Source organism: Cibotium barometz, chromosome 10 (genome assembly GCF_041138505.1).
Source record: "Cibotium barometz isolate CiBa-2024 chromosome 10, ASM4113850v1, whole genome shotgun sequence".
In the NCBI taxonomy this organism is placed as follows: domain Eukaryota; kingdom Viridiplantae; phylum Streptophyta; class Polypodiopsida; order Cyatheales; family Cibotiaceae; genus Cibotium; species Cibotium barometz.
This window is the reverse complement of record NC_141055.1, coordinates 35,704,572-35,730,262: the sequence shown is the minus strand read 5'-3', so window position 1 is coordinate 35,730,262 and position 25,691 is coordinate 35,704,572. Positions and strand designations below refer to the sequence as shown.

At 44.5% G+C, this 25,691-nt stretch overlaps 3 protein-coding genes across 4 annotated transcripts in view; all 3 read left to right on the top strand.

Annotated features, from left to right (window-relative positions):
* Nucleotides 1-4,553: 4,553 nt before the first annotated feature.
* Nucleotides 4,554-25,691, top strand: part of RPC14 (RNApolymerase 14 kDa subunit) — a 189,296-nt gene continuing 168,158 nt past the window's right edge. The window contains exon 1 of the mRNA XM_086804028.1: nucleotides 4,554-4,630. The gene's annotated coding sequence lies outside the window, so the exon portion shown is untranslated. The remainder of the gene's footprint in view (nucleotides 4,631-25,691) is intronic.
* The window catches only part of LOC147634842 (lysine-specific histone demethylase 1 homolog 3-like), a 30,842-nt gene continuing 10,563 nt past the window's right edge, over nucleotides 5,413-25,691 (top strand). For both annotated transcript variants that reach the window (XR_015266811.1, XM_086804024.1), the window contains exon 1: nucleotides 5,413-7,928. Coding sequence is in view for 1 of the 2 variants with exons in the window: in XM_086804024.1 (XP_086660150.1) it covers nucleotides 5,608-7,928 (2,321 nt within the window). In the remaining variant the exon portion in view is untranslated. The remainder of the gene's footprint in view (nucleotides 7,929-25,691) is intronic.
* Nucleotides 10,189-11,982, top strand: LOC147634843 (uncharacterized). The gene is made up of 2 exons (XM_086804436.1): nucleotides 10,189-11,262; nucleotides 11,896-11,982. The coding sequence occupies exons 1-2, from the start codon at nucleotides 10,324-10,326 to the stop codon at nucleotides 11,980-11,982; spliced, it is 1,026 nt and encodes a 341-aa protein (XP_086660562.1). The 5' UTR covers nucleotides 10,189-10,323.

Genomic DNA, 25,691 nt, shown 5'->3' with positions numbered 1-25,691 from the left:
ACAAGTTTCACCTGGAAACTGATGGTCAAATGGAAAGAGTTAACAAGTGGCTTAAGACTTATTTGAGGCACTATCGACGAGATGCAACATGCATGGGATGAGTGGCTGTATTTAGCAGAATTTGCTTACAATAGCTCTTACCATGTGAGCATGGGATGAGTGGTTGCATTTAGCAGAATTTGCTTGTAATAACTCTTGCCATGTGAGCATTGGGATGTCACCTTTTGAGGCTATGTATGGCCACAAGGTGCATGTGCCTATTGTGGCTTTCAAGCAAGAAAATTTGAAAGGATGAAGTGGAAAGGATGCGAAACCTCTTGCAAACATGCAAAGATAACATCAAGAAGTATAAAGAGAAGTGAAGCATTCCGAAGATGCACATAGAAGCATTGGAACTCAAAGAGGGGGCCTTTGTGTTCTTGAGGATACCCAAGACAAGATATAGATCTCTCAAGGTTAATACCAACACTAAACTTGCTCATCCTTACTATGGTCTATACAAGGTGTTAAGGAATGTTGGAGAAGTGGGTAGGAAGTGCAAGTTTTGGATGAGTTACCTCTTATGAATGAGGATGGTATGGTTGAATATGTTCTGGAGAAAGTGTTGGGCATGAGAGAGAGGGTCTTTCCCAACTGTACTTTGCAAGAAGCTCATTAATGGAAAGGTTTACGTTATGATGAAACAACTTGGCAGTCCATTTCCATGTTGAAGTTTTTGAAGGCCTTTTGGATGACTTGAATAACAATGAATATGCTTGTTGTAATTTCTTATGATTTACTGGTATGAGGCCTTGGGGATGCCAATTTTGAGTCTGTTTGGTATATACACTTCATGGAAACCATGTGCCATCATGTGCTATGATTTGTGGGCTAACTTGAGGGCATTACATGTGGATTTGAGGCTATAATGTATATATACTCTTGAACCAAAAATTCCAAATTTGAGCCTCTTTACCTCTACACATGATATGGATCCTTGATAGAGTCACTCATTGGATTGGATTTGGTACCTATTTTGGTTTTGAGGACAAAAACATTTTGAGTGGGGATGGTTTGTAATGTACGGATTTACATGCCTTATAATAAGTAAGTGAAAAGGGGCAAGAGTATATAAGACAAGCCCTAGTCACAATTAACTAATAATCACTAATCAGTTTGATTATCACTTTCTTGCTCAAGCAAGGTTCCATGGTGACCTTCTCCCTCATGAGATGGTGCATGTGTGTATTCCATGCAATGCGTGCAACTTCTCTTTCTTGTAGTAGGAAGTATATACTACACTCCAATGATCCAAATATGGACCTGATCTTGAGTTTTTTTCTACATGAAAAGCTACTTGATTTGTCATGGGCATGAAAAAGATCTACGACATGAAGTTTTTCAAGGGCGTGAAAAAAGACTTTCATGGAAGGAAAAACTATGAACTCTTGAATTTTGTTTTGGAGGTTTGTATTGATGCACACTAATGTCACAAATCTTTCCTTAATCAGAGGATTTTGGTTTTTTTTTTTCACATGTGAAAATCCTAATCATTTTTAAACGAATGTGAAAAACTTAGGAATTTGAGGATAAGGATACGATTATTTAGATAAGGACTTTGTATATTTGGCAAGGCAATCCCTTCTCTTATGTTTTTTGTTTTTTATTTAGGATTATGAGTACTTGGTAAACCTTCAGGAAAGATTCTACATATAAAAAACATGTTTTAATCCTTATATTTTCATGCCATGAAAGTGTAGGCCTTTTGTTTTTTTGTGTCTTTTTTTTAAAACCATTAAAAAGATGTTAAATTGAGTCCCATTGAAAGAAAAATTGGAAAATTTATGCTTAGGAGACTCAAACTAGAAACTTTGGACAAGAAAAACATCTACCCCTCCACGCTCATGAAAATCGTTTTTCATGTCCATGAAAAACTCCTTGAAATCATGCCGTGAAAGGGAGTCCTAAGCTAGGGCACCTTCCCGGCAACAACGGTGCCAAAGATGTTTACTATAAATAGTGAACACTTCAGTCTTGCAAGAGGGAAAGAATGCAAGTGTCCATGTCGGTTTGCACCCAAGAATAGACAGACAAACTTGTGGAGAAGTTACGGTTCTCTACCTTGCCTCCAATGGTGTCACCCCAAAGGTGGTGAGCAAAGAGGGAAAGAGTTATGGAAAGCTTAATCTCAACATCTATGCTTATGTGCATGCAAAGAGTGGGGAAGAAATGGAGATGGAGAAGGAGAGGAAGAGGGAGAGAAGCAAGAAGGCAGAAGCAAGCAAGCATTACACCATAATCCACAAGCATGCATTCAACAAGAGGCAAGCATGGAAGTACTATTAACAAGAGCTCATGGAAGACTTAAACTCGAATTATGATGATGGGATTATGTCCTTTCTCATTACTAAAAAAATGACTTATATATAAGGCCTCATATGTATAGTGCCTGGTTGCCCAAGAAATGTCAGAGGACCCAAGTCTATGTATATACTATCAGCATTACACAAGTCTTAAGCTCAGTAAAATAGCGATCAAGGCATAATCTCGATGATATCCTAAAATGAATTGCATGAAGCACTTTGCACAACTGCAAAGGTGCGACCACATGCCAAGAGAAATGTTAATGTGGTTAACATTTAGGTAAGTCCTCCATCATTATCTAGAGTTACATTACTTTAGGCAAAGTAGATGACGATGCACAATATGCCTAATTAGATAAATGAATATACAACACAAAAAGTGCGAGAGAAGTCTCTTTGTAGAAAAAAGGACATGATGAAACCTTTGTTCAAATGAGGATCAAAGCAACAACTAAATTCCATGATTAATTAGGAAGAATAGTGACACTAATCATGATCATGTGACGCTATGATAATCATGGCTCTAATTCCATTACATACTCAAGCTCTAAGAACATGCTTAAATAGCTCCAAGAGAGCATTCATGGCTCACACTTTTGGCACACCATTTTGTATCTCATGTGCCAAGGAGCACACATACAAGAACCATTTGCCTCATAATGACACTTTCACCTACATTATGCAATAACCTTTGATGCACACCTTTGATTAACATAATATAATTTGGCATTGCCATTCAATTTAATTTTCAACAAGAGGAGGAGAAAGTGAGTTTCTCAACGAGTCTTTCCTCAACCATTTCACCATACATGGCGGCTTCATTGAGGTCCAAAATGAGCCTTGCAATTTGTGTGCGCACGCGTGTGTGTGTGCGTGTGCATGTGCGTGTGTGTGTGTGTGTGTGTGTGTGTGAGAGAGAGAGAGAGAGAGAGAGAGAGAGAGAGAGAGAGAGAGAGAGAGAGAGAGAGAGAGGGAATTATATTACGGTTTACAAAGACCAAGATGACCTATGTCACAAATAAATAACTTGACCATGGAGGTCTTAAGCCAAATTTTTGGTCCAACAAGAGAGAACATTTTCAAAAGAAAGACCTAATTAGCCAGGAGAGCTGTGATGTCAAGCATCAAGTACATACACTTTAAAACCAGTCTATTTCTAAATCTATTTGGGTTTTAGAATGGCCTCTACCCTAATGATCCACTTGCCTTCTTTTCAAGTCTAATTCTGCATTCTTAGGCTTGAGTTGCATTGGGGTTCATATCTTTATGCTATAAGAGTCGGTTTTGAGAACATCATTTTTTTAAGACTTGATATGATGAGTGACTATTGTGCATGATTGCCTTATTGTGAGACATAGGCAAGTACATCCCATTCGATCTATAGCACGACTTCATGTAATTGCTCTTTTAGGTATCCTCGTGCTCGCCATTGCTGTAATATCCCCTTCAAGTCCACATGGATTTGAAAGGCCTTTGATTGCCTCAATTCACTTTCGGTGATTTTGGGGCAACTTCTGATTTGTTGTGTTCCTTCAAATTTTCCTTAACCTTTTTTGATGCTAGTGGCCCACCTCTTGACTACACGTGCACCCTTGTTCTTCCTTTGTGCAATGGAGAGAGAGAGAGAGATTTAAGTTTGTGCATTGGAGCAAGTAACCATAATTGAACGCAATTAGCATTGATAGATTTGCCCTGCACCATCAAGGACGGCCTTACGTATATAATATGCTTTTCAATGAGAAACAAGAAGTGAAGGGAAGTTTGTGACTCAGCTGGACACAAAACAAGAAGTGAAGGGAAGTTTGTGACTCAGCTGGACACAAAACAAGAAGTGAAGGGAAGTTTGTGACTTAGCTGGACATAAAACAACCCCCTCCTCTTATCCCCTTAAGTGACACCATGTAAGTGTGAACAGGCTTCACCATTGTCCAGCAACATCCTGAGTCCACCTCATCCGGACACATAGCAACCCTCCTTTTATCCCCTCAGGTGACACCATGTAAGTGTGAACACACTTTCAGCCGCTATGCCATGTGTGCATTGTATACCACACAACAGTATGGACATCCTTTGTCTACTGCCTTCACTTTCCACCTTGGACTCTCTCTTCTCTGTGTTGTCCCTCTTTCTCTGCACCAGCCTAACGCTAACCCTTTGCATAAACATAGCCGTCGATGCTCCCTCATCTATCAAGCTTAGCAGCTTTCGTTGGAATCTCGAAGGCGACTCTTTGTCTTCGATTTCTTGCACAGAGTCGGCCTATTCGCCTACCATAGCGGTGAATTTGAGTAAGTTTTCTCATGTGGTTTTCCATGTTTCTGTGTATATGAATAAGAACAGAGCGTTTTCTTTAGTTGAAACAGTTGGAAATCTCGGGAAGGGTTAGGGGTAAGTGAGTTTTCCTTAGGACTAAGTGCCATGGGGTCTTAAAGACGTGTCAGGTGACATCAATGGATGGCATTGATCAAAATCACGGCGCTTTTTTTGGTTTGTCGGATAAAGTAAACAAGGGCCAGTAAACTAGGGGTGAAAAACATAGAATATAATGGCTTGAAACCACATGGTTTTGTTGCTTGAAGGTATAGTGTAGTGGTAAGATGTTTCCAATGGTGACCCAAGGTCTCAAGTTCAAATTCTCTTTTGCACATAACATCTTGCTCCAAAATTTTATAAGTCCCAAACCCAAATTCACCTTCATTCCATGATGTAAACTAGAAAGTAAACTAGGAAGTAAACTATGATCGCTTAGTAAACTAAGAAGTAAACTATGATTTGCTAAGTAAACTAGGAAGTAAACTATGCTCGCTTAGTAAACTAGAAAGTAAACTAGAAAGTAAACTATGATCGCTTAGTAAACTAGGAAGTAAACTATGGCCGTTTAGTAAACTAGGAAGTAAACTATGATCGCTTAGTAACCTAGTTTACTGGACCTAGTTTACTTTATCCGACGGCCCAAAAAAAGCGTGTTGATTTTTGATCAATGCCATCCATTGATGTCACCTGACAAGGGTCTTTAAGACCCTGTGGCACTTAGTCCTGAGGGTAACTTTTGAGAGGGCTAGGTTTTAGTGCTTGGCACGCAGGACGGCAGATCGTAAGGGGTTGTTGGGGACGGTGGATTGTAGCACAAGGCGTCAGGTTAACCTCTTGAACTAAAATTAGGGCAATCAGGGTTCTATGTTCTATATTTAGGGCTGATCTTGAATCACATCTTATTTATGTATTTATGTAACGGGGTTAGCCTCTCCGCATCAATGCTACACCCATGGAAATCGATGGCCCTCATCAACCCCATGGTGTGGAAATCCTTCAGCAATTTCTGACAGGCAGTGGCGTTGAGCAGGCTGCATCTGGACGTGCTGTTGATGGATGCATCCTCGACATGGTTGCAGCTGATGGCCGTAGACATGATGGATCCGTCCATGCCAATGTGGATGCACATCTGAACAAGGACCCTGTCATTGATTCCGCTGATTGTGATCCCGAAGCTCGTGATTATAGAAGGGTACATGAAGCAGAGAGTGGGGAGAGGGTCTGTGAGGAGGATTGCACAGATCAAATAAGAAACATGCATAATGATTATGCAGAGGCAGAGCTCTTGGTGGAGGAAGGTGCCTCCATCAAGGACTCCGTCATGGTGGTTTCACTGGGAATTGATGGCAAGAGTGAACTGAATCTAGGAGTTTTACAGGAGAATGATGGTGAGAGGATGCCAATTACAGGATTTATGCTCTGCCAAGAGAGCGATGCCAAGAAGATGCCAAACATAGGAGTTTCGCATGGCAGCATGCTGCCAAATACAGGTGTTTCAGAAGAGGGTTTTGACAAGGGTAAGCCAAATAAAGGTGTTTCAGAAGAGGGTGATGGCAAGAGGAAGTCAAATACAGGTGTTGCTGAGGAGGGCAATAGCAAGGGAGAGCCAAATACAGTGGTTTTGCGAGAGACTAATGACAAGAGGAAACCAAATACAGGAGATCAGGAAGAGAGCGATGGACAGTGGAAGCCAGGTACAGGTGTTTCACAAGAGAGCAATAGCAAGAGGAAGCCAGCTACAGGCGTTTCACAAGAGAGGGAGGGCAGGAGGAAGCCAGATGCAGGAGTCGTCGTCCTGCAAGAGAGGGAGGGCAAGAAGAAGCCGGATACAGGAGTGTCACAGGAGAGGGAGGGCAAGAGGAAGCCAGATACAGGAGTGTCGCAGGAGAGGGAGGGCAAGAGGAAGCTGGATGCAGGAGTCTTGCAGGAGAGAGAGAGGAAGCCGGATGCAGGAGTCTGGCAGAACAGGGATGGTGACAGGAAGCCGGATGCAGGAGTCTTGCAGGGGAGAGAGGGCAAGAGGAAGCCGGATGGAGGAGTCTCGCAGGAGAGGGAGGGCAAGAGGAAACTAGATGCAGTAGTTGCACAAGAGATGGATGGCAGGAGGAGGTCGGATACAGGAGTTGAGAGGGATGGCAAGAGGAGGTCGGATAAAGGGGTTTCACAAGAGGGGCATGGCAAGAGGAAACTGGTTACAGGAGTTTCACCACAAGAGGGGGATGGCAAGAGGGAGCCGGATACAGGAGTTTCACAAGAGAGGGAGGACAAGAGGAAGCCAAAGACAGGTGCTTTGCAAGAGGACAACGACAAGAAGTTAAGGGTACGAGTTTTGCAAGAGGGTGGCAAAAAGCAGCCAAATATAGTAGCTTTGCAAGAGAGGGATGCCAAGATGAAGCTGAATACAGGAGTTTCAGAGGAGAGGGATGGCAATAGGAAGTCAAATACAGGAGAAGATGGCAAGAGGAAGCCAACCACGCAAGAGAGTGATGGCAAGAGAAACCCAGTCAAAGATGTTTTTGAAGAGAGGGATGGCAAGAGGAAGTTTTATATAGGTGTTTTGCAAGAGTCTGATAGCAAGAGGCAGCTAAATACAGGAGTTTCACAAGAGAAGGATGGCAAGAGGAAGCAGGAAGCAGGTATATTGCAAAAGAACGGTGGCAACAGAAAAGCAAGTACAGGTATGCCACAAGAGAGTGATGGCAAGAGGAAGTCAGACACAGGAGTGTTACAAGAGAGTGATGACAAAAGTGAGCCAAATACAGGAGATCCACAGGGGAGTGATCGCAAGAGGAAGCCAAATACAGGTGTTTCTCAAGAGGATGCCTACGTGAGGAAGCCAGGTCTGGCCTTTAAACTCATCCAGAAGCCTCGTTCTATCAGAAACAACAGTGGTGCCAAAAAATTGACGTGGGGCTTAATCGATGTATTACAGATGGTTTCCGACAGCTCAGAAACTAGGCATAAGAAGAAGTCATCAAATGCTCAGCGTGCCTCCAGACAGGCAAGAAAACGGAGGCGCAGTGAGATGGCTTCAGATGGGGATATGGAATGGGAAGCTTTGACAGGAGAAAGTGGGGCAACCACTGCTAACAGCAGGAAATCAATGCGGAGTAAAAGCATTGCTGGCTCCAGCCTGTTTGCACAGGCATTGAATGGAGATACTGCAGCAGTAACGGTTGGATTGCGGGTTGGTACACCGAGTCCTGCTGAAAGGATCAGGTTCAAGGATGTCTTGAAACGAAGAGGTGGACTCCAAGAGTACCTTGAATGCAGGTACCACCTTCCTGTGTTTGATAATGCCATGAATCCTGGGTATGCAGAAATGTATTGTTTTATTTTGATTCCTTTATGATGGGTTTTCTACCAATAGAGTGTAGGTGATCTGTAAAAGGGTCATGAATCGTGGGATGATTGTAACCATGTTGTATGTCCTTTGAGAAGGCTTTGCTGATGTAAAGAAATAATTCTTTCAAGTCTTCCTGCTTTTTGGTACAGAGCCTTCTTTCTCTCTCACTCATCCACACTACACACTTCGTCAGCATTGTACTGCATTCGGTTTCATGGTATTCTTGGCTCTTTGCAGACATTAATACATCTTTCTTTTGTGTGTGTGTGTGTGTGTCGTGTGGGTGTGCCCATATTGTGGGTGGACCCTGACTGGAGATATGACTAGGCTGTCACGTGCATCAGTGTCATGTGACATGTATTCTAGACTGTGAAAGTCAGAAGTGATGAGTGTCTGGATGTGTGCTCCTGTATCTTAATGTGCTTTAGTTTCTCTATGCTTGCGGATGTTGTGCAAACAGAGCCATACCCTGGGTCCTCTTCCTCTGCACTGGTGATCAAATTCCTCCTTGAAGAAGTAGTGATATCAAACTTCGACCTCATAGTATATTGGGAATTCGATTACATTATGGTAATATAAAAACTCTAGCTTACTGGTGACCATGTGCTAGTGTCATTTCTACTTGAGCATTGTACAGTTTTTTTTTTTTTTTTTTGGGGGGGGGGGGGGGGGAGGGGAGGAAGAAAGAAATATTATATCAGAACCTGCTAAAGTCCCATAGGGTCTAAGAGAGCAAAAGATAATACATGTGATCCATGAGTAGACTGAATGTCCAAAAACATGGAAAGAAAAGAAAAAAACCCGTCTACCAAAAAGTAGGGCTCACGTACCAAACCCTGCATGTACATGAAATAGGTGGATCCCAATCATGTCCTAATCTGGAGCTGACGGGAAGAGTGCTTGGATCTCTGAGGGCGGGGACATCTGGCTCTCTCTGGGAGTTGTGTTCTCACTTGGGACTCCACGAATGCGCATAGCCATTGTATCTTGGGGTCGGACACTGTCACCAGCTGGATATTGGCCCCTCCCTAGATCCATGGTGTGAACATTATTATGGAGAGCTCATGGAATATGTTTTTGACCCATGGCTATATTATTATAGAGGTTCACATGGAAACCATGGGTATGGATGACCATACAGATTCCATGGTATGAACATTTTGTGAATGGATCCCTTTTGTGAGATCCTCCCATAGATCAACCGTAATACACAGGCCAAAACAAGATTAGTTCAAACCAAATAGAAGGGGTGCAGGCAAGATCAGCACCCAACCCGTAGGTTTGCGATTGTGAACCACCCCCAAGCTAGGGGCCAAGGTTCCACTCTCACAGGTCCATGCTACTCAGCCTTGGCGTCCCATACCAGTAGTGCCTGCCCACAAGGGCTCTCGGCAAGACTACCCATGATCTACGACGCCCATGGCATGAGTAAGTGTCTTGATCCAGGTATAGACCACAATGAATCAATAATAACCCAAGACTCACTTATATAGTGTTCATTATTTATTGTTGCTATAAATAACAATCTAGTCATAAATAGTCGATAACCTCGGATTTATTTATATTGAACCTTAGCCACCCGTCTAAGCTTGCTTCCCTAATCCTAAGGAGGAGAATCATCATCATCATCCAAATGAGAATCCACAAGGGAAGTCTGTGTTGGAGGTCAAACAGGAGTAGGGGGAGGGGGAAGAGGAGGAAGAGACGGAGGAGGCAGAAGGTCACCACCCCCCGGTGAAGATGCAAGAGTCTTGTCGAAAACCACATCTCGGCTCACAACAACTTTGCCAGCCTGCTGATCATAAAGGCGATATGCTTTGGACATAGAACTATATCCAAGAAAAGTCATACATTGCGACTTGCAATCCAACTTAGAGCAATGCTCCTTGGGGACATGTACATATGCCGAACAACCAAATACCCGCAAATGGACAATAGAGGGCTTCTCACCATGGAAAGCCTCATATGGAGTTTTATCTGAAGATCAGTTGTAGAATACTTGTTCTGAATATAGACAGTAGTAGAGGCCATCTCAGCCTTAAAACGTCGAGTTAAAGGGGAGCAAGGTTGCTGCCGTACGTACGTATGGATCCGTACAGCACGGTATAGCAGTACAGTACGGTACGGTACCGTACTGTACGGATCCGTACGGAAACATTTAAAAAAAATTAAAAATGCGTGGTGTGTGGCGATCATGCGATTGTAGATAAGCGACCAAAATTTGGGCATTTTGTGTGTACTTGCAAAATCGTGTCCCCTGTATGTACCTGCAAAACTTTGCAGAGCAAATTTCTTCGCTCTCTCTCCCGCCCAGACTTCATCATGCCACGCAAGACTAACCCGAACTGGGCAATCCACACCAATGTCTTGAGGGTTGTTAACACCCCTTCTCAGCAAGGGTCAGGTACTCGGCTATGGGCATGCAAGTATTGCGGGGAGCAGTACACTAGCACCATAACTCGCATCATCAAGCACATGACAGGTATCGGGTGCACCAATCAATGTGGTCCATGTGATAAAATACCACAAGCTGTGAGGGACCAATTGATTGCGGAGAATTGTCCTGCAATGGGTGGTGCAAGCAGTGTTAGAGGTGGTGAAAGTACGCAAGATGCTCTCCATGATGCTTTTATTGGAGATGTTACAGGTTCAGGTACACTAGATGAGGGTGAAAGTCTTTCGGCTTCAGCCCAATCCACCACAGGCAGGAAGAGGGCACGTATTGCCGATGATGAGGACCTCCTGCCACAAGATGCGAGAGGTACAGGGGAGGCATCAAAGCAATCCACTCTGCGTTCTTGTATCTCATCACAAGCTTGGGTAAAGGAGCGGCAAAGGGTGGCAGAAATGGAGATTTGTCGTACTCTTATTGAGTGTAATATATCCTTCAATGTGTTAAGGACAGACCAATGGAAAAGAATGGTGAAAGCAATTGCGCAGGTAGGGCCTACTGAGACGTGGACAGGTCTTGAGTATACGAAGATGCATACATCCATGTTGGATGAGCAGAAGGCCTTGATAGACAAGGCGCTCACTCCTGTGAAAGCAGGTTGGCAGGAGTTTGGATGCACTATTATTTCAGATGGGTGGGCAGACATTCGCAAGAGGCACATAATCAATATCCTTGTGTCATCTTGCTTGGGCACCTATTTCTTGCGTGCCGTGGATGCAGGGAGAGCAGGAGAGAGGATCACAGGGGAGTTCATTTATGGCCACATTCGACAGGCTATCCTTGAGGTTGGGGAGGACAATGTTGTGCAGGTGGTGACCGACAACGCCTGTAACTGCAAGGCAATGGGTCAAATGGTCGAGGCAGAGTTTCCACATATCGTGTGGACTCCATGTGCTGCCCATTGTCTTGATTTACTTATGGAAGACATTGGGAAGCTTGTTTGGGTGCAGCCCATTGTTGCAGATGCTGTAAAGATCACCACTTTCTTCCGCAAGAAGCATCAGGCTCTTGCCATCTTTCGGAGCCATAGCCCTTTGGATATGGTGAGACCCTCCAAGACCAGGTTTGCCTACATATTCTTGGTCTTGGATAGGCTCTACAGGATAAGAGATTCACTATCATCAACAGTTGTGGATCCGAGACGAGAGAGCATTCGCAGGGGAAAGCTTCCAGTTCGTCGCACCCAGTAGAGGCGTGCAAATGAGGCTGTCGAACTCATTCACACTCAGATTCCCGAGGCACATGACGAGGATGCACTGGAGCTTGTTGCTGCTGAGCCAGAGTTCGATGAAGAGGGCAATGGTATCAATGATGGAGGCATGCTCTCTTCAGAAGACTCATCATCTTCATCTGATGATGAGATTTGAGACTCTTGCGTCTAGACTCTAGAGTCTAGACAACTGTAGTGTTTCATTGTTTTGCTTTTTGCACTTGTGGACCAGGGGCAGAAATCATCCTATGGGAGGAGCGAATATGCACATTGCAGGATTGGGGAGGCAGAAATGAAATGGAGGAGCATTATCTATTGAAATGCCCAATTTATTACAAGATACAAGGGAGATCTCACTGCCTCTTCAGAGAGGGATTTGGTCCTCTTTCATGTGATGCATTATAGAGATGAGAGATGTTTGGGCGTGTATTTGGTGGAGCTCCACCACCATAGCGAGGCCTTGATAAGGCTACATGCAAATAAGAGGGATCAGCACAACACCACTTAGACCTCCATTACAGACTTCTTTGGCCCCCACAAAATGGATATGACAAATACCCAATTGCAACAATATGCCAGAGGTGGCAGATAGACCATGGACAACACACTCGACCTCAAACATGAGAGTGTCCATCACTGGAAGTGCAAACCTCATAATACTCGAGAATTAACAAACTTAAATAAAAAATCAACCATAAATGAAATAGCATCAATTACCAAGACCAGAAACACCACACTAGGGTTGAAGATGGGCCGACGATACCCCCCACAAGGTATTTTATTGCCAAAGGACTAATGATTTTGTACAAGATTGGGGTAATCGAGGATCATCAATTGCCTACTTGGATTAATACAGGTTGCATGCGCAGAAGCCTTGCTGTGTTGATCCAAAGCCCTAAGTCTGATTAAGAACAAGATGTTGAATAAACATGATTAAGATAGAAGAGAGAGAGAGAGAGAGAGAGAGAGAGAGAGAGAGAGAGAGAGTTGGTGTCACGGTTTTATTTGTATTATGGTACAAAAAGGCAACATGAATGTCTGTATATCTTCAAGGCCCTTGGTCTACCCCGTAGGTTTTCTCATGAACTATTTTGTTGCATGCATGACTTGTACGTGTAGTTCATGAGTTGGAGATGCCCTCTTGTGAACCGGGCGAGTGAAACTGTCTTCTGACCTCGCTTGTGGGATGTAGGCAAGTGGTAAGTATACTACTTTACTCTATGTTGCTCATTTTTCTGCTTTTGCAGGTCCACACTTCAATAAGTGTGTCCACCCAAATTATAAGTGAGTTTGGGTGTCCACACTTCATTAGAATCCAGGCAGACAATTCATAAAGAGGTTGGACTAGTTTCTACTCCCGGTCGGCCAGACATATATTTAGGCGCTCTTTTCAGCATGTTATGAGCTTTGGGCGGCCTCCCACATGTCAAGAGGAGGGATCGTTTGGACGGGTGGTCCAATAGGCACCCTCCACTCATCCTCTACATGTTGGCAAAGCTTATCTTCTCTCTCTCTCTCTTCTCTCTAGAAGTGGGCGCCAACCATATGGAGTCTTCTCTTTTCACTTTTGCACACACACTTATGGGAAAGCTGATTTTCTTCTCTTTTATGATTCCCATAGCCATGAAAGCTTGAGAAATCTTGTTTTCTACTTATATAGTCTCCACACGATCACCAATTTGCAAAATTCCTCTTCTAATCATGAATATGGAACCTCCTAAGTATAAATACTAATTTCAGAAACCCTAATTTTGGGGCAACCATAGTACATCTATAGCCCTTTGCTTTGGGCATCTTTTGCACCCAAAAGACCCAATTTTGGAGTTCGAATACCTGTTGAAAATCCTAATTTACAGAAGCCCTAATTTCAGCCAGGAGTAGAAATGGACCCCTGGAAGCGTGGACATCAACCATACAATGGTTGTATTCAAATTCAAGAAGCAGAATTGCGGTAAGAGCTCATTTAAGCTCTCTTTTACTTACTCAAGATCCGAATACTAGTCATTATGGTCCTATGTCTCGATCGTGGCACACACAATGTTTGTGTATGGATGCCAATGGAGCACAGTTGCATTTGATTAGCTACGAGGGATCGAGGAGTGAGACGGTGAAATCAAATGGAAGCTATGAAACCAAACAACCACATCAACAACTATGTTTGCAATCCTATGGATAGTTTGGCATGTGAATGCCCGTGAAGCTTGTAATACGAACCTTGATAATACAATCTATTACAAGGGGGGTCGGCCCTTTCCGGCCCTAGTGCAATGTGCAATGATTTTAATTTTTAGTTTTGTTAAGCTTCATTTTGTGGTGCCATGCTTAGCTTGTTTAATTGTGTTAATTGTTTAAGTGTAAGACAAGATTGTGCTCAACTGTGTGTATCTACCGTGTGCTACACACACACAAGACTAGCTTCGAGGTTTGGGGAAGCTTGGAGCTAGGCAAGCTGATTGGCGAGCTGAGTTAGGGATAGACTAACGGGCGGGCACCCAAGTATGGACGGGCAGGCGCCCAAGTATGGACGCCCGATGACCGGCCAAGAGCCTATAAAAGGGTGGCCAAGGTTAGTCATTAGTGATATAGAGTCTCGCGTGATTTGTGAGAGCTCTATGGTATGGAGCCTGGATCTAGTGCAGACGTGCACTTGCTTTACGTAGCCGAGGCCGGCAGCAATCTCGAGGCCCGCGAGGGTAGCTTCGTGGCGGTATGGGACGTCACGAGGTGGAGATTGGTCGGTACGTCATCCTAGTTAGCTCAGCTCGTGGCTCGGTGGGGACAGCCAAGACTGTGGGCTTGCTAACGGCTGTCATGGTTGGGAGGTGAGTCAAGCCTGCACCCCCTTGTTGTTTGTTTGTTTGCAGGTTTTGAGTCTCGTACCAGGAGCGTTCCACGAGGAGATCTGGTGGGGATTTGACAGTGGTATCAGAGCGTGCCTCGTGAACGAGCAAGTCGGTAGGTAGAGAAGATGAGGTCGAAGAAAGGTATGTGTTCAAAAAGCTTGCTGTTTTTTCTGTGCATACTGCTGTTTTTCAGATTCAGTATGTTGTTTTTTCATCATAGGAAACCCGTGATGAGGGTGTAGGTAGATGGTAGGGTTGTTTGCTTTGCAAGAAGGAGGCTGAAGATGCTTGTGTAGTCGCATGAACAAGTCGTGAGAGAAAACATAAAAAAAAGCATGTTCATTTTTTTTGTTGAACGTGAGAGAGAGAGCGTGCGAGAGGTGTGAAAGCTGGCGAACGTTGGCGTGCTGGACATGGGCTACCGGCAGTTACAGGCGGTCAGAAAGACGGGCGCCTAGGCCTATGTAGCCAGGCGGCTAGGCGCCTAGGCCTACGCAGCCAGGCGACCAGACTGGCGAGCGCCTGGGCCTGTGCAGCCAGGCGGCCAGGCCTGTGCAGGCGGCCAAGCCTAGGCGTAGGCCGGCGCAGGCCACCCTGGACGCTTGAGCGTAGGCGGCGCCGGCAGGAAAGCTGGCGAAGGCAGCCAGGTGGATGACGGCAGCAATGCGGGCCGGCATCGATAAATCCAGGAGGGAAGAGAAAAAAAAAACCAGAAAAGCATTGAAACGCCGATTTGGGTTGTATCGTTTTTTTTAATAAAAGATTAAACTTAAAAAAAAAAGTTTAAAGGTCCCTCCAAGGTTTAAAGGTGTTTGTTTTTTTTAAGAAAGCAGAATATATATATATATATATATATATGAATTAAAAAAAACACACAAAAGCAAAAGCTCAAAGCTTTTGGGGACAGTTATATAAACCCCTTAAGTGGGCTTCTTGCCACACATCTCTCAAGTTTTCAAGCTCTCAAGCTCTCAAGTTCCCTCGCACTTTTATTGTGCAAAGATCAAATTTTCTCTCCACTTGTCCTCTTCACGATGTCGACCCAAGAATCAGAGTTGGAGCCCCTTGTCGAACGCGAAGGCTTGCCGGCCACGGAAGATACCGATGCCGATCTTTTTGACGATTATGTGTCAAAATCAGGTTTCCAAGAGTTCAAAGTTGCTCTCGAAGCTGCTTCTTCGGAACGTCAGGCACAAATTGCCGCCGAGATGCAAGCCTTGCAGAACTCCATCTCTCTCTTAACCACTCTCTACTCTTTCGGGTATGGATACCTTGGTCTCTGCTTTAGGCCCCAATATTACTCCGGAACCGTTCGGGGGCGAGCAAAAGCAGCGTACCAAGGAGATCGTGGACACATGGCTACATAAGTGGCAGGTCCATTTTCAGTTTCATCCATACGATGATGGAAAAAAGATCCAGTTAGCAGCAGGTTTCCTCTCAGGCAAAGCTTTGCTTTGGTGGAAGGAACTCAACCCTAAGCCAACAACTTGGGCACAATTCGAAGACGTCTTCAAGAAGGAATTCCTCAAGAAAGAGGATGATTATGATGTTGTTGTAAACCGGGATTATGATGTTGTTGCCCGGTTTACAGCTTTGACCATGACCTCGCACCACCTCACTTATGAGGTCTACCTCCAGAAGTTTAGGGACTTGCAAATGAAAGCTACGAAGATGGATCCCACTACTCTTTTGGGGTTCTTCGTAGCTGGTTTACCAGACTCATACCGTTTTTCAGGTTAAAAATAACAAATGCAAAACATTGGACGAAGCCATTCATTCAGCTCGTATCTATGATGATACAATGGTCTCTTCCAAGTTGAAACCCGTTACCGAGCAGGGGAACAAGCATAAAAGAAAGTTCTCTGCACCTATGGCTAACACGACTGAAGGAAAGTCTTCGGACCAACCTTCGAAGAATTCAAGTTCGACACCAGCGAAGAAGAAACGACTCCGTAAGGCTTTAAAGCTCAAGAAGGAAGGACGTTGTTTTATCTGCGAAGAAAAAGGACACATGCATAACGAGTGCCCGAAGCATAGGGTGCAAAGACCAACGTAGGACCCAAGCCAAAGGCAGCTAACCAGTTGTCTTTGAGAGAAATTGAGTCTTGATACGACACCCAGCGATCATACCTATGATGTACGCCTACTTGCGGGAAGTTAAGTATGGGATCGAAAGGTGGAGATGCTTCGAATCCAGATTCAGGACTACAAAGATACTCTGGAATGCTATGATATGCACCTAGAAAATGTAGACTTGTTATTAGGGATTGAGTGGTTTAAGACCCTTCAAGTCCAGATAGATTGGTCTAGTCATATTTTTTCTTTTCAGCATAGGAACACCCAGTATAGTATTTTAGGTGATTGTATACATCCCTCTCAGGGACCTCTTGTACAGACAGTTGCTTTTGAAAATATAATGGATTCTTCTTTATATACCACTTTCCATTGTGTATTGATTCCACTTTCTTCATTTCTCATACCTTCCATGGATGTCAATGAATTAAGTGTATTTGAAAGCAAAGAATTACAGAAGATACTTGATTCGTTTCAAGATGTATTTCCTAAGGAACTCCCATCGGGTTTACCACCTGAAAGGGCAGTATCGTATTGACTTGATCTCTGGTGCCCATCCTATCAGTATTCCACCTTACAGGATGAGCCAAGATGAGTTGGCTAAACAACTCGAGCTATTAAGCGTGTGGGTGTCCAACGGAGTCTTTCCCACTTGACGGGATCGGTTTCATAATCTATACACATTCTCCAGGTGTTGTCCTTCTTTCTCCTAAGCAACACAGGTGCACCCCAAGGTGATTTACTTGGACGGATCTGGCCCATCCTCAAATAATCTACAACTTTAAAACCACGAATTTGAAATGGACAACTTAATACAACTTGAAATTTAAATGAAATGAAATGGAAAGATGGACACCAGCACTGGGGCCGGAACGGGCCGATCCCCCCCTCAATATATGATATATTTATTGGGAGTATTTAATGAATACAATTCTCCATGGGTTCCAAGAACCAGATAATGTCCATGTACATATGAAAACAGTACCAAACAAATAGGCTCGAATTTCGATGTAGAAGCTCGAAGCAGAACGACCACTAGTGTGGTCCAATCGCTACGGTCCTGTGCTTTCACTGGACTCCGCGGAGAGCGCCTCACTGGTGTTCCGAGACCACGCACAAATAGGCGCTCTCGTACTAACGCCTGGCTCTCCCGATCTCAGCACCTTTGGACCGAGGTTCGCCAATATAGCTTGGACAACCCGGCACCGAACGGGTGTGGCCGTAGAGGGATGAATCCTTTAACAGATTTAAGCATAAAATACTTTACTGGAATCTGAAATTCACTTACTTGTAAATGGTTGATAGAAAACCAATACCCATGTGTGCAGTTACTAGTGACGGACACCAAGATGCAACAGCACGTCGAGGGGAGTAGTGGCCTGTAGAAAGATATAGCCTCCTGAAGAAAAGAGCAACCGCCTATGAAAGAAGACACAACCTCTTGCCAAAAAGAAGTTGGAGTAGCCGCCTTAGGAGAGAAATGCCTTGCTGACTGCAGTGGAGAAAAGGCAGGCTGATGGAGGAGATGGAGGCGCACAGTCACCTGCAGCCTGCTGGACAGAAGGAGCAACCTGTTATGAAGAGAGTATTCACCCACTGTTGTTTGCAAGAGGAAAGGGTTCTGCTGGCTGGAAACAGGCGCACAGCCACCACAGTTGATAGTTTGTGTAACCGGTTGAGGGGATGGTAAGCGCCTAAGTGCAACCTGCACAGCCTGTGATATTGCAGCCGCCTAGGAAAGTGTAAGCGCAGCAGTACAGTGAGATGATGGCAGCCGCCTGCAGTGCAGTTGCAGCCAGCCTCCTGGGGACAGAGTACATGCAGTAGTAAAGGGAGCCGCCTGCAGCAAGTTAGTCGCCAGCAGAAAGAGGTAGCATCGCCGGTAGTCTCACGTGCAAAAGTGGCAGCGATGGGGTGGTCTACGCTTGAAGAAGAAAAACGATTTTTTCCTCTACGCTTCATGGATGAAGCCTTTATTAATAAAATTCATGTGGAGTTTACTTTGTGATACCCACGCATGCATGTGGGGGAACTAGTGGGAGTAGGTGACCATGCCCACCCCCACATTCACTTAAAAGTGGGGCTCCCCACCTTGGCCCCAAAGTGGGTGCCCACTTTTAAATAAGTGTGAACACCTAACCTTATAAATTAAAGGGTTAGAATATAAAACATTAAAACAACAAGTGCGACATACTTACCACCTGTTCACATGCACCAAAACTCGTCAGAATACAGAGCAGACTTCACGACTCACTGGCAGGCGTCCCCGCTCAGTAAGTAACACGTCAAGCAGGCAAACACACAATTACATGTCATGCGAAAACAGTTTCAAGCATGCAAATCATGTGTGCATGTGCAAATAGTAACATGGACATATCTCCCGTTCATGGAACAAGTACAAAATATCTGTCGGCACAAAACTGGCACGACAAAAAAAAAAACATAAAAACCTGGTCTTCCTATGGAGTGACAGTCCCATAGGTAAGACACAGTTCCAGGCACGAGTTTCCCTATGGTGTGACAGTCCCATAGGTAAAACACGGCACGAATACTGGCTCTTCCATGGCGTGACAGTCCCATGGATTGAACACAGTCCAGGTCATACACGGGTGGCACTGATCTGGCTCCCGTCCATACGACACCATCCTGCTAACACACGGGTGGCACCAGTCTGGCTCCCGTCCATGTCAGCAAAATACTGGCCTCTTCACATGAGACACCGGCCTGGCCTCAAGTGAACGAGACGCAAAAACTAGGAATGGACCAAATGGTCGGCCAATTGGTGACATCCCCCCGGGCTTCTAAAGAGTTGACCTCAACTGAAAAGCCTCAAGATATGCTTGCAACAATTGCGGATAATCTGCAAAATAATCCTCATTTACCCATTTGGCATCAATAGGCAAATAATTCTTAAACTTCACAAGGTATCTCCTGGAAAGCTTTCCTGCAGGTAGCTTTCTCTCCTTGTGAAAAACAATCTGTTCTGGCTGGAGGGTCTCTTCAAGCTCTTCAATCTCTGGCGGATCTTCTGTGACAGGCTCATCAGGATCTGGCCCCACATATTTCCGAAATAGACTCACATGAAAAGCATTGTGAATCTTCCAATGACTAGGTAAAGCAAGCCTGTAGGACACTTCATTGATTTTGTGAATCACCTTGAAGGGTCCATAGTAGCGAGGAGAAAGCTTAGGATATGATCCTTCTCGTCCTGGCCTCTTCCGAAGCCTAGCCTTCTCAAATTTCAGCAATACCCAATCACCTTCTTTGACTTCCATGTCCCTTCTATGCTTGTCAGCAGCCATTTTATGCTTATCCTGAGATCTTGCAATGGCTGTCCGCACCTGATCAAAGGCAACATCCAAGTCACGAACATATTGGGGATGATAAGCTGATGAAAACTCAAGTTTAGTACCCATATTATCAAACAAAGCCCTCCAAAATAGGCTTGTAGTCCTGGGATCTCTATCCCCAACAATGGATTTAGGCATACCATGATGCTTGAAAATATTAGCAAGAAAAAGCTTTACCATATGATCAGCTTTAATGGTTTTCTTGACGGGCAAGAAATGAGCTTGCTTGCTAAACCTGTCCACAATAGTCCAAATAGCATCATTCCCATGCTGGGATCTAGGCAAATCCATAATAAAATCCATCGTGATACTTTCCCAAGGTTGCGAGGGAATAGGCAATGGCTGAAGCAAACCTGGAGGCTTTTGCCTGTCAAATTTCACCTTTTGGCAAGTGATACATGCACGCACATAAGCCTCAATGTCTTTACGCATGCTTGGCCAAAAGAAATACCTCTGAATCATGCGAGTGGTAGGCATAATACCTCTATGACCAGCATAAGGTGGAGCGTGACATTCATCCATAACCTTTGGACGCAACTCCTTCACCACACATAGGCAATTATCCTTCATGAGATAACCCTCATTGATAACATAAGAGGCATGTGAATGACCAGCCATCAAATCAGTCCATATATGGCAAAAATCAGCATCCAAATGATACAAATCTCTCATAGCAGATAGATCTCCATGAGAGGCCACTGAGACTGCAGCAACATAAGGCCTCCTAGATAGTGCATCGGCCACGACATTTTTCTTTCCTGGAGTATGCACAATCTGAAAATGAAACATGGAAAGAAAATTTGCCATTCTCATCTGCTTCTCTGAAAGCTTTGTTCGAGATAGAAAGTATCTCAATCTTTGATGATCTGTCTTGACTACAAATTCAGCCCCAAGAAGATAATGTTTCCAAATCTTTAAGGCGTGAATTACAGCCAAGAGCTCTTTCTCATAGATATCCATATGAAGCTCAGCATCATGCAAACGACGGCTCTCGTATGCAACTGCATGCCCTTCTTGATTTAGGACAGCTCCTATGCAATCTCCACAAGCATCACATTCAACCACGAATGACTTGTGCAAGTCAGGAACAATCAATACTGGACCACATATGATCGCATGCTTGAGTTGCAAGAAAGCATCCTGTTCCTTTGAAGTCCATTTGAAAGCAGTTTTTTTCTTCGTGAGATCATGTAGAGGAGTGGCAATCATAGCAAAATGCCTTATGAAACGCCTGTAATACGAACATAATCCTAGAAAACTACGTACTTGATGTACGTTTTGTAATTCGGGCCAATTCCGAATAGTCTCTATCTTTGCAGGATCCATTGTAACTCCATCCTTGGATACAATATGTCCCAGATAATGAATCTCTGAAAGGAAAAACTCACTTTTCTTGGCATTGACGAAAAGTTTATGCTTCCGCAATTCTTCGAACACTGTGACCAAATGAGTTCTGTGTTCCTGCTCATTCTTGGAGAAAACCAAGATATCATCAAAGAAGACTCCTGTAAACTTGCGATGGGGTCGGAATATCCTATCCATCATACGATTAAAAGTAGCAGGAGCATTGGTGAGACCAAAAGGCATTACCAAGAATTCATATAATCCGAAGGCTGTCCTGAATGCAGTCTTATGGACATCTTGTGGCACCACGCGTATCTGGTGATAACCACTCTTCAAATCAAGTCTGCTAAAGCAAGCCGAACCATCAAGCTTATCCAAGATATCATCAATACGTGGAATAGGAAATCTGTTCTTGATGGTAAGCTTGTTCAAAGCTCTATAGTCCACACACATACGGAAAGATCCGTCCTTCTTTTGAACAAGAAGCACAGGAGAGCAGTAAGGTGAGGAACTGGGCTGAACCAAACCTTTCTCTAAAAGCTCGTTTACCTGCTTCATAATTTCTTCTTGTTGTGCAACACTCACTCGGTATGCGGGTTTGTTAGGTGGAGAACTACCTGGCACAAGATCTATACGGTGATCTTCGGGCCTTTGGGGAGGTAATTCACCTGGCAATGAGTCAGCAAAACAATCGTTGAATGCATTAAGAAAATTCAGCCTATCATTAGACATAGCATCCACATTTTGATGATTTGGCACAAGACTATCAATAATCACGCACAAAAACCAAGTACGCTGAAAGACTCTTTTTCATTGCTTTATTAATTTGGATGTGTGATACAACTGGGATAGAATCCCCTTCTTTGCCAGCATCAATAAAATGCATGCGGCCTTTATGCATAAAAGAAATCATATTAGACTTGTAGTCTTTGTGGGGCTCAAGCCTATGGTGCCACGGCTTGCCCAACAATACATCACATCCATTCAGAGGAGCAACTAGAAAATGCTCATTATCAAGGTAGCCCTGGATATGGATACGCAACTTCCCAATCAAAGGGGTAACTTGCACCTCTTTACCAATAAATGCAGCTTCGGCTTCAATCTGAGGTCCCATGTTTTCAACCTCAATACCCAATGCAGCTGCCATTTGCATAGAGATGAAATTGTCAGTTGCACAGTCATCAAACATAAAGAGTGCGGGCTGATCCTTGATTTGCCCCCAAGCCTTGCAAACCATACGCTCTTTTGCATCATGACCTGTATTACCTTGCACATCAGGAACTGCATGAACATTTGCTTTGGTGTGCTTGTCCTCGTGCTTTGATTTGCGATCTGGGCATTGTCGGAACATGTGGTCTTTGCTACCACAAGAAAAGCATTTTCCATCCTTGGCATATTGCTCTCTTTGCTCCGGGGTTAATCCAAATTTGTTCTTCCTTGGGCCTTGTTCTTTAGATGTGTTATTTTCAGCTTTACCACCCTTGTAGGACTCCCGGAAGTTCTTTTTAGGTGGCTGTCCCTTTTGCTGATTTGGGACAGCCTTGTCCTTCCCCTTGGAACCTCCTTGATCCTGCTTAATCTTGAGCACCAATTGCTCTGTAGCAAGAGCAGAAGCTGTGAGTTGTTGCAACGTATGTTTTGGGTGCAATTCAATACCCGATCTATATGCTGGTTGCAGTCCAGAACGAAACTTCCTCTTTCTTTCATCCTCTGTGATTTGCATGAAGGGAGTTACTTCCAACAACACTTTCCAGAATTTATTAACATACTGTTGCACACTCTCATTGTCTTTTTGCTCCAACCTGTCCCACTTTTGAGTGAGAGTTTGCTCTGCATTGGGCGGCAAGAACTGAGCATAAAATCTATCTTTGAATTCCTTCCAAGTGGAGATGGGATCCTTGGTGATCTTTTCAGTGATCCACCAATGGGCAGCAGTCCCTTTCAAAAACATGCTAGCATGGCGCACCTTTGATTTTTCTGTGAAATCCTCATGGCTAAAAGCAATGTCGAACTGTGCCACAAATGCTAACACCTTAGAAGCATCATGTTCACCATGAAAGACATCAAATTTGATAGATTTATCACCTGCTTTGAACTCCTTGAGCTTCCTGGCATGAGGCTCATGGTCCTCTCTTTTTCTTTTCCCCTTATCCAACGGGGTAGCCCTGTCTGCATGGGCTCCATGGGCCGTCATAGAAACTTCATGGGGCACGGTGGCATGTGCTCCACGAACTCGAAACTCAGATGCATGTGACTTACCTGCATATGGCATGGTCTCTCCATGAGACAACTTAGAAGGCAAAATTTTTCTGGAAGTAGACCTGTCACCATGAGATACATATCTTGCATGCATGTGACTTTCATGCCCTCCATGAGCACTGGCATACATATACCTATGAGGCTTAGTGCCTTGGGGAGAAGATGCATGTCGAGAGGTGACAGTCACCTCTTCCTTTTGCATAAAAGATTTCAGCCTCTGGGATGCGGGATCTCCATGCTTCAAACGAGGTGGATTTCTGAATTTCAGCTCTCCGTCATCCCCCTCTTTGATATCACCTTTGCGAAGGAGATAGGCAAGTGCCAACTCCCTTGGTTTCTTGCCCACTTCACGAGCCATTGATTCAAAAGTTACATCAACCATAGCGTCAGCCTTCCTGGCTTCAATAGCACTTTGTAGATGGGGATCTTCATGCAAAAACTTTAATTCTTGCTCTTGAGCCTGCAAAAGTTTTCTCATATGTTCCATTTCAGCCCTCATAGCATCAGGCTCTTGTTCAAGCATAACTGTCTTTCCTGGAGACAGTTGTCCCTTGGATTCACTATCCATAACCCTTTCAAGGGGCTTGTGTCTACCTCGCAGGGCATCAGACCCACGAGAGGCACTAGATGGACCCCTCGAATTTGGTACTTTCAAAGGGTTGCCTTGGCTGTCCATTGTGTTTAAAGTTTGCTAAAAGCGGGATGTCCAGTACACAGGTTCGTTTCCCCACTAGGAAGAGGGAAACAACCGTGCTCTGATACCAATGAAACCGATCCGGTCAAGTGGGAAAGACTCCGTTGGACACCCACACGCTTAATAGCACAACTTTAAAAGCACGAATTTGAAATGGACAACTTAATACAACTTGAAATTTAAATGAAATGAAATGGAAAGATGGACACGAGCACTGGGGCCGGAACGGGCCGACCCCCCCCTCAATATATGATATATTTATTGGGAGTATTTAATGAATACAATGCTCCATGGGTTCCAAGAACCAGATAATGTCCATGTACATATGAAAACAGTACCAAACAAATAGGCTCGAATTTCGATGTAGAAGCTCGAAGCAGAACGACCACTAGTGTGGTCCAATCGCTACGGTCCTGTGCTTTCACTGGACTCCGCGGAGAGCGCCTCACTGGTGTTCCGAGACCACGCACAAACAGGCGCTCTCGTACTAACGCCTGGCTCTCTCGACCTCAGCACCCGGCACCGAACGGGTGTGGCCGTAGAGGGATGAATCCTTTAACAGATTTAAGCATAAAATACTTTACTGGAATCTGAAATTCACTTACTTGTAAATGGTTGATAGAAAACCAATACCCATGTGTGCAGTTACTAGTGACGGACACCAAGATGCAACAGCACGTCGAGGGGAGTAGTGGCCTGTAGAAAGATATAGCCTCCTGAAGAAAAGAGCAACCGCCTATGAAAGAAGACACAACCTCTTGCCAAAAAGAAGTTGGAGTAGCCGCCTTAGGAGAGAAATGCCTTGCTGACTGCAGTGGAGAAAAGGCAGGCTGATGGAGGAGATGGAGGCGCACAGTCACCTGCAGCCTGCTGGACAGAAGGAGCAACCTATTATGAAGAGAGTATTCACCCACTGTTGTTTGCAAGAGGAAAGGGTTCTACTGGCTGGAAACAGGCGCACAGCCACCACAGTTGATAGTTTGTGTAACCGGTTGAGGGGATGGTAAGCGCCTAACTGCAACCTGCACAGCCTGTGATATTGCAGCTGCCTAGGAAAGTGTAAGCGCAGCAGTATAGTGAGATGATGGCAGCCGCCTGCAGTGCAGTTTGCAGCCAGCCTCCTGGGGACAGAGTACATGCAGTAGTAAAGGGAGCCGCCTGCAGCAAGTTAGTCGCCAGCAGAAAGAGGTAGCATCGCCGGTAGTCTCACGTGCAAAAGTGGCAGCGATGGGGTGGTCTACGCTTGAAGAAGAAAAACGATGTTTTCCTCTACGCTTCATGGATGAAGCCTTTATTAATAAAATTCATGTGGAGTTTACTTTGTGATACCCACGCATGCATGTGGGGGAACTAGTGGGAGTAGGTGACCATGCCCACCCCCACATTCACTTAAAAGTGGGGCTCCCCACCTTGGCCCCAAAGTGGGTGCCCACTTTTAAATAAGTGTGAACACCTAACCTTATAA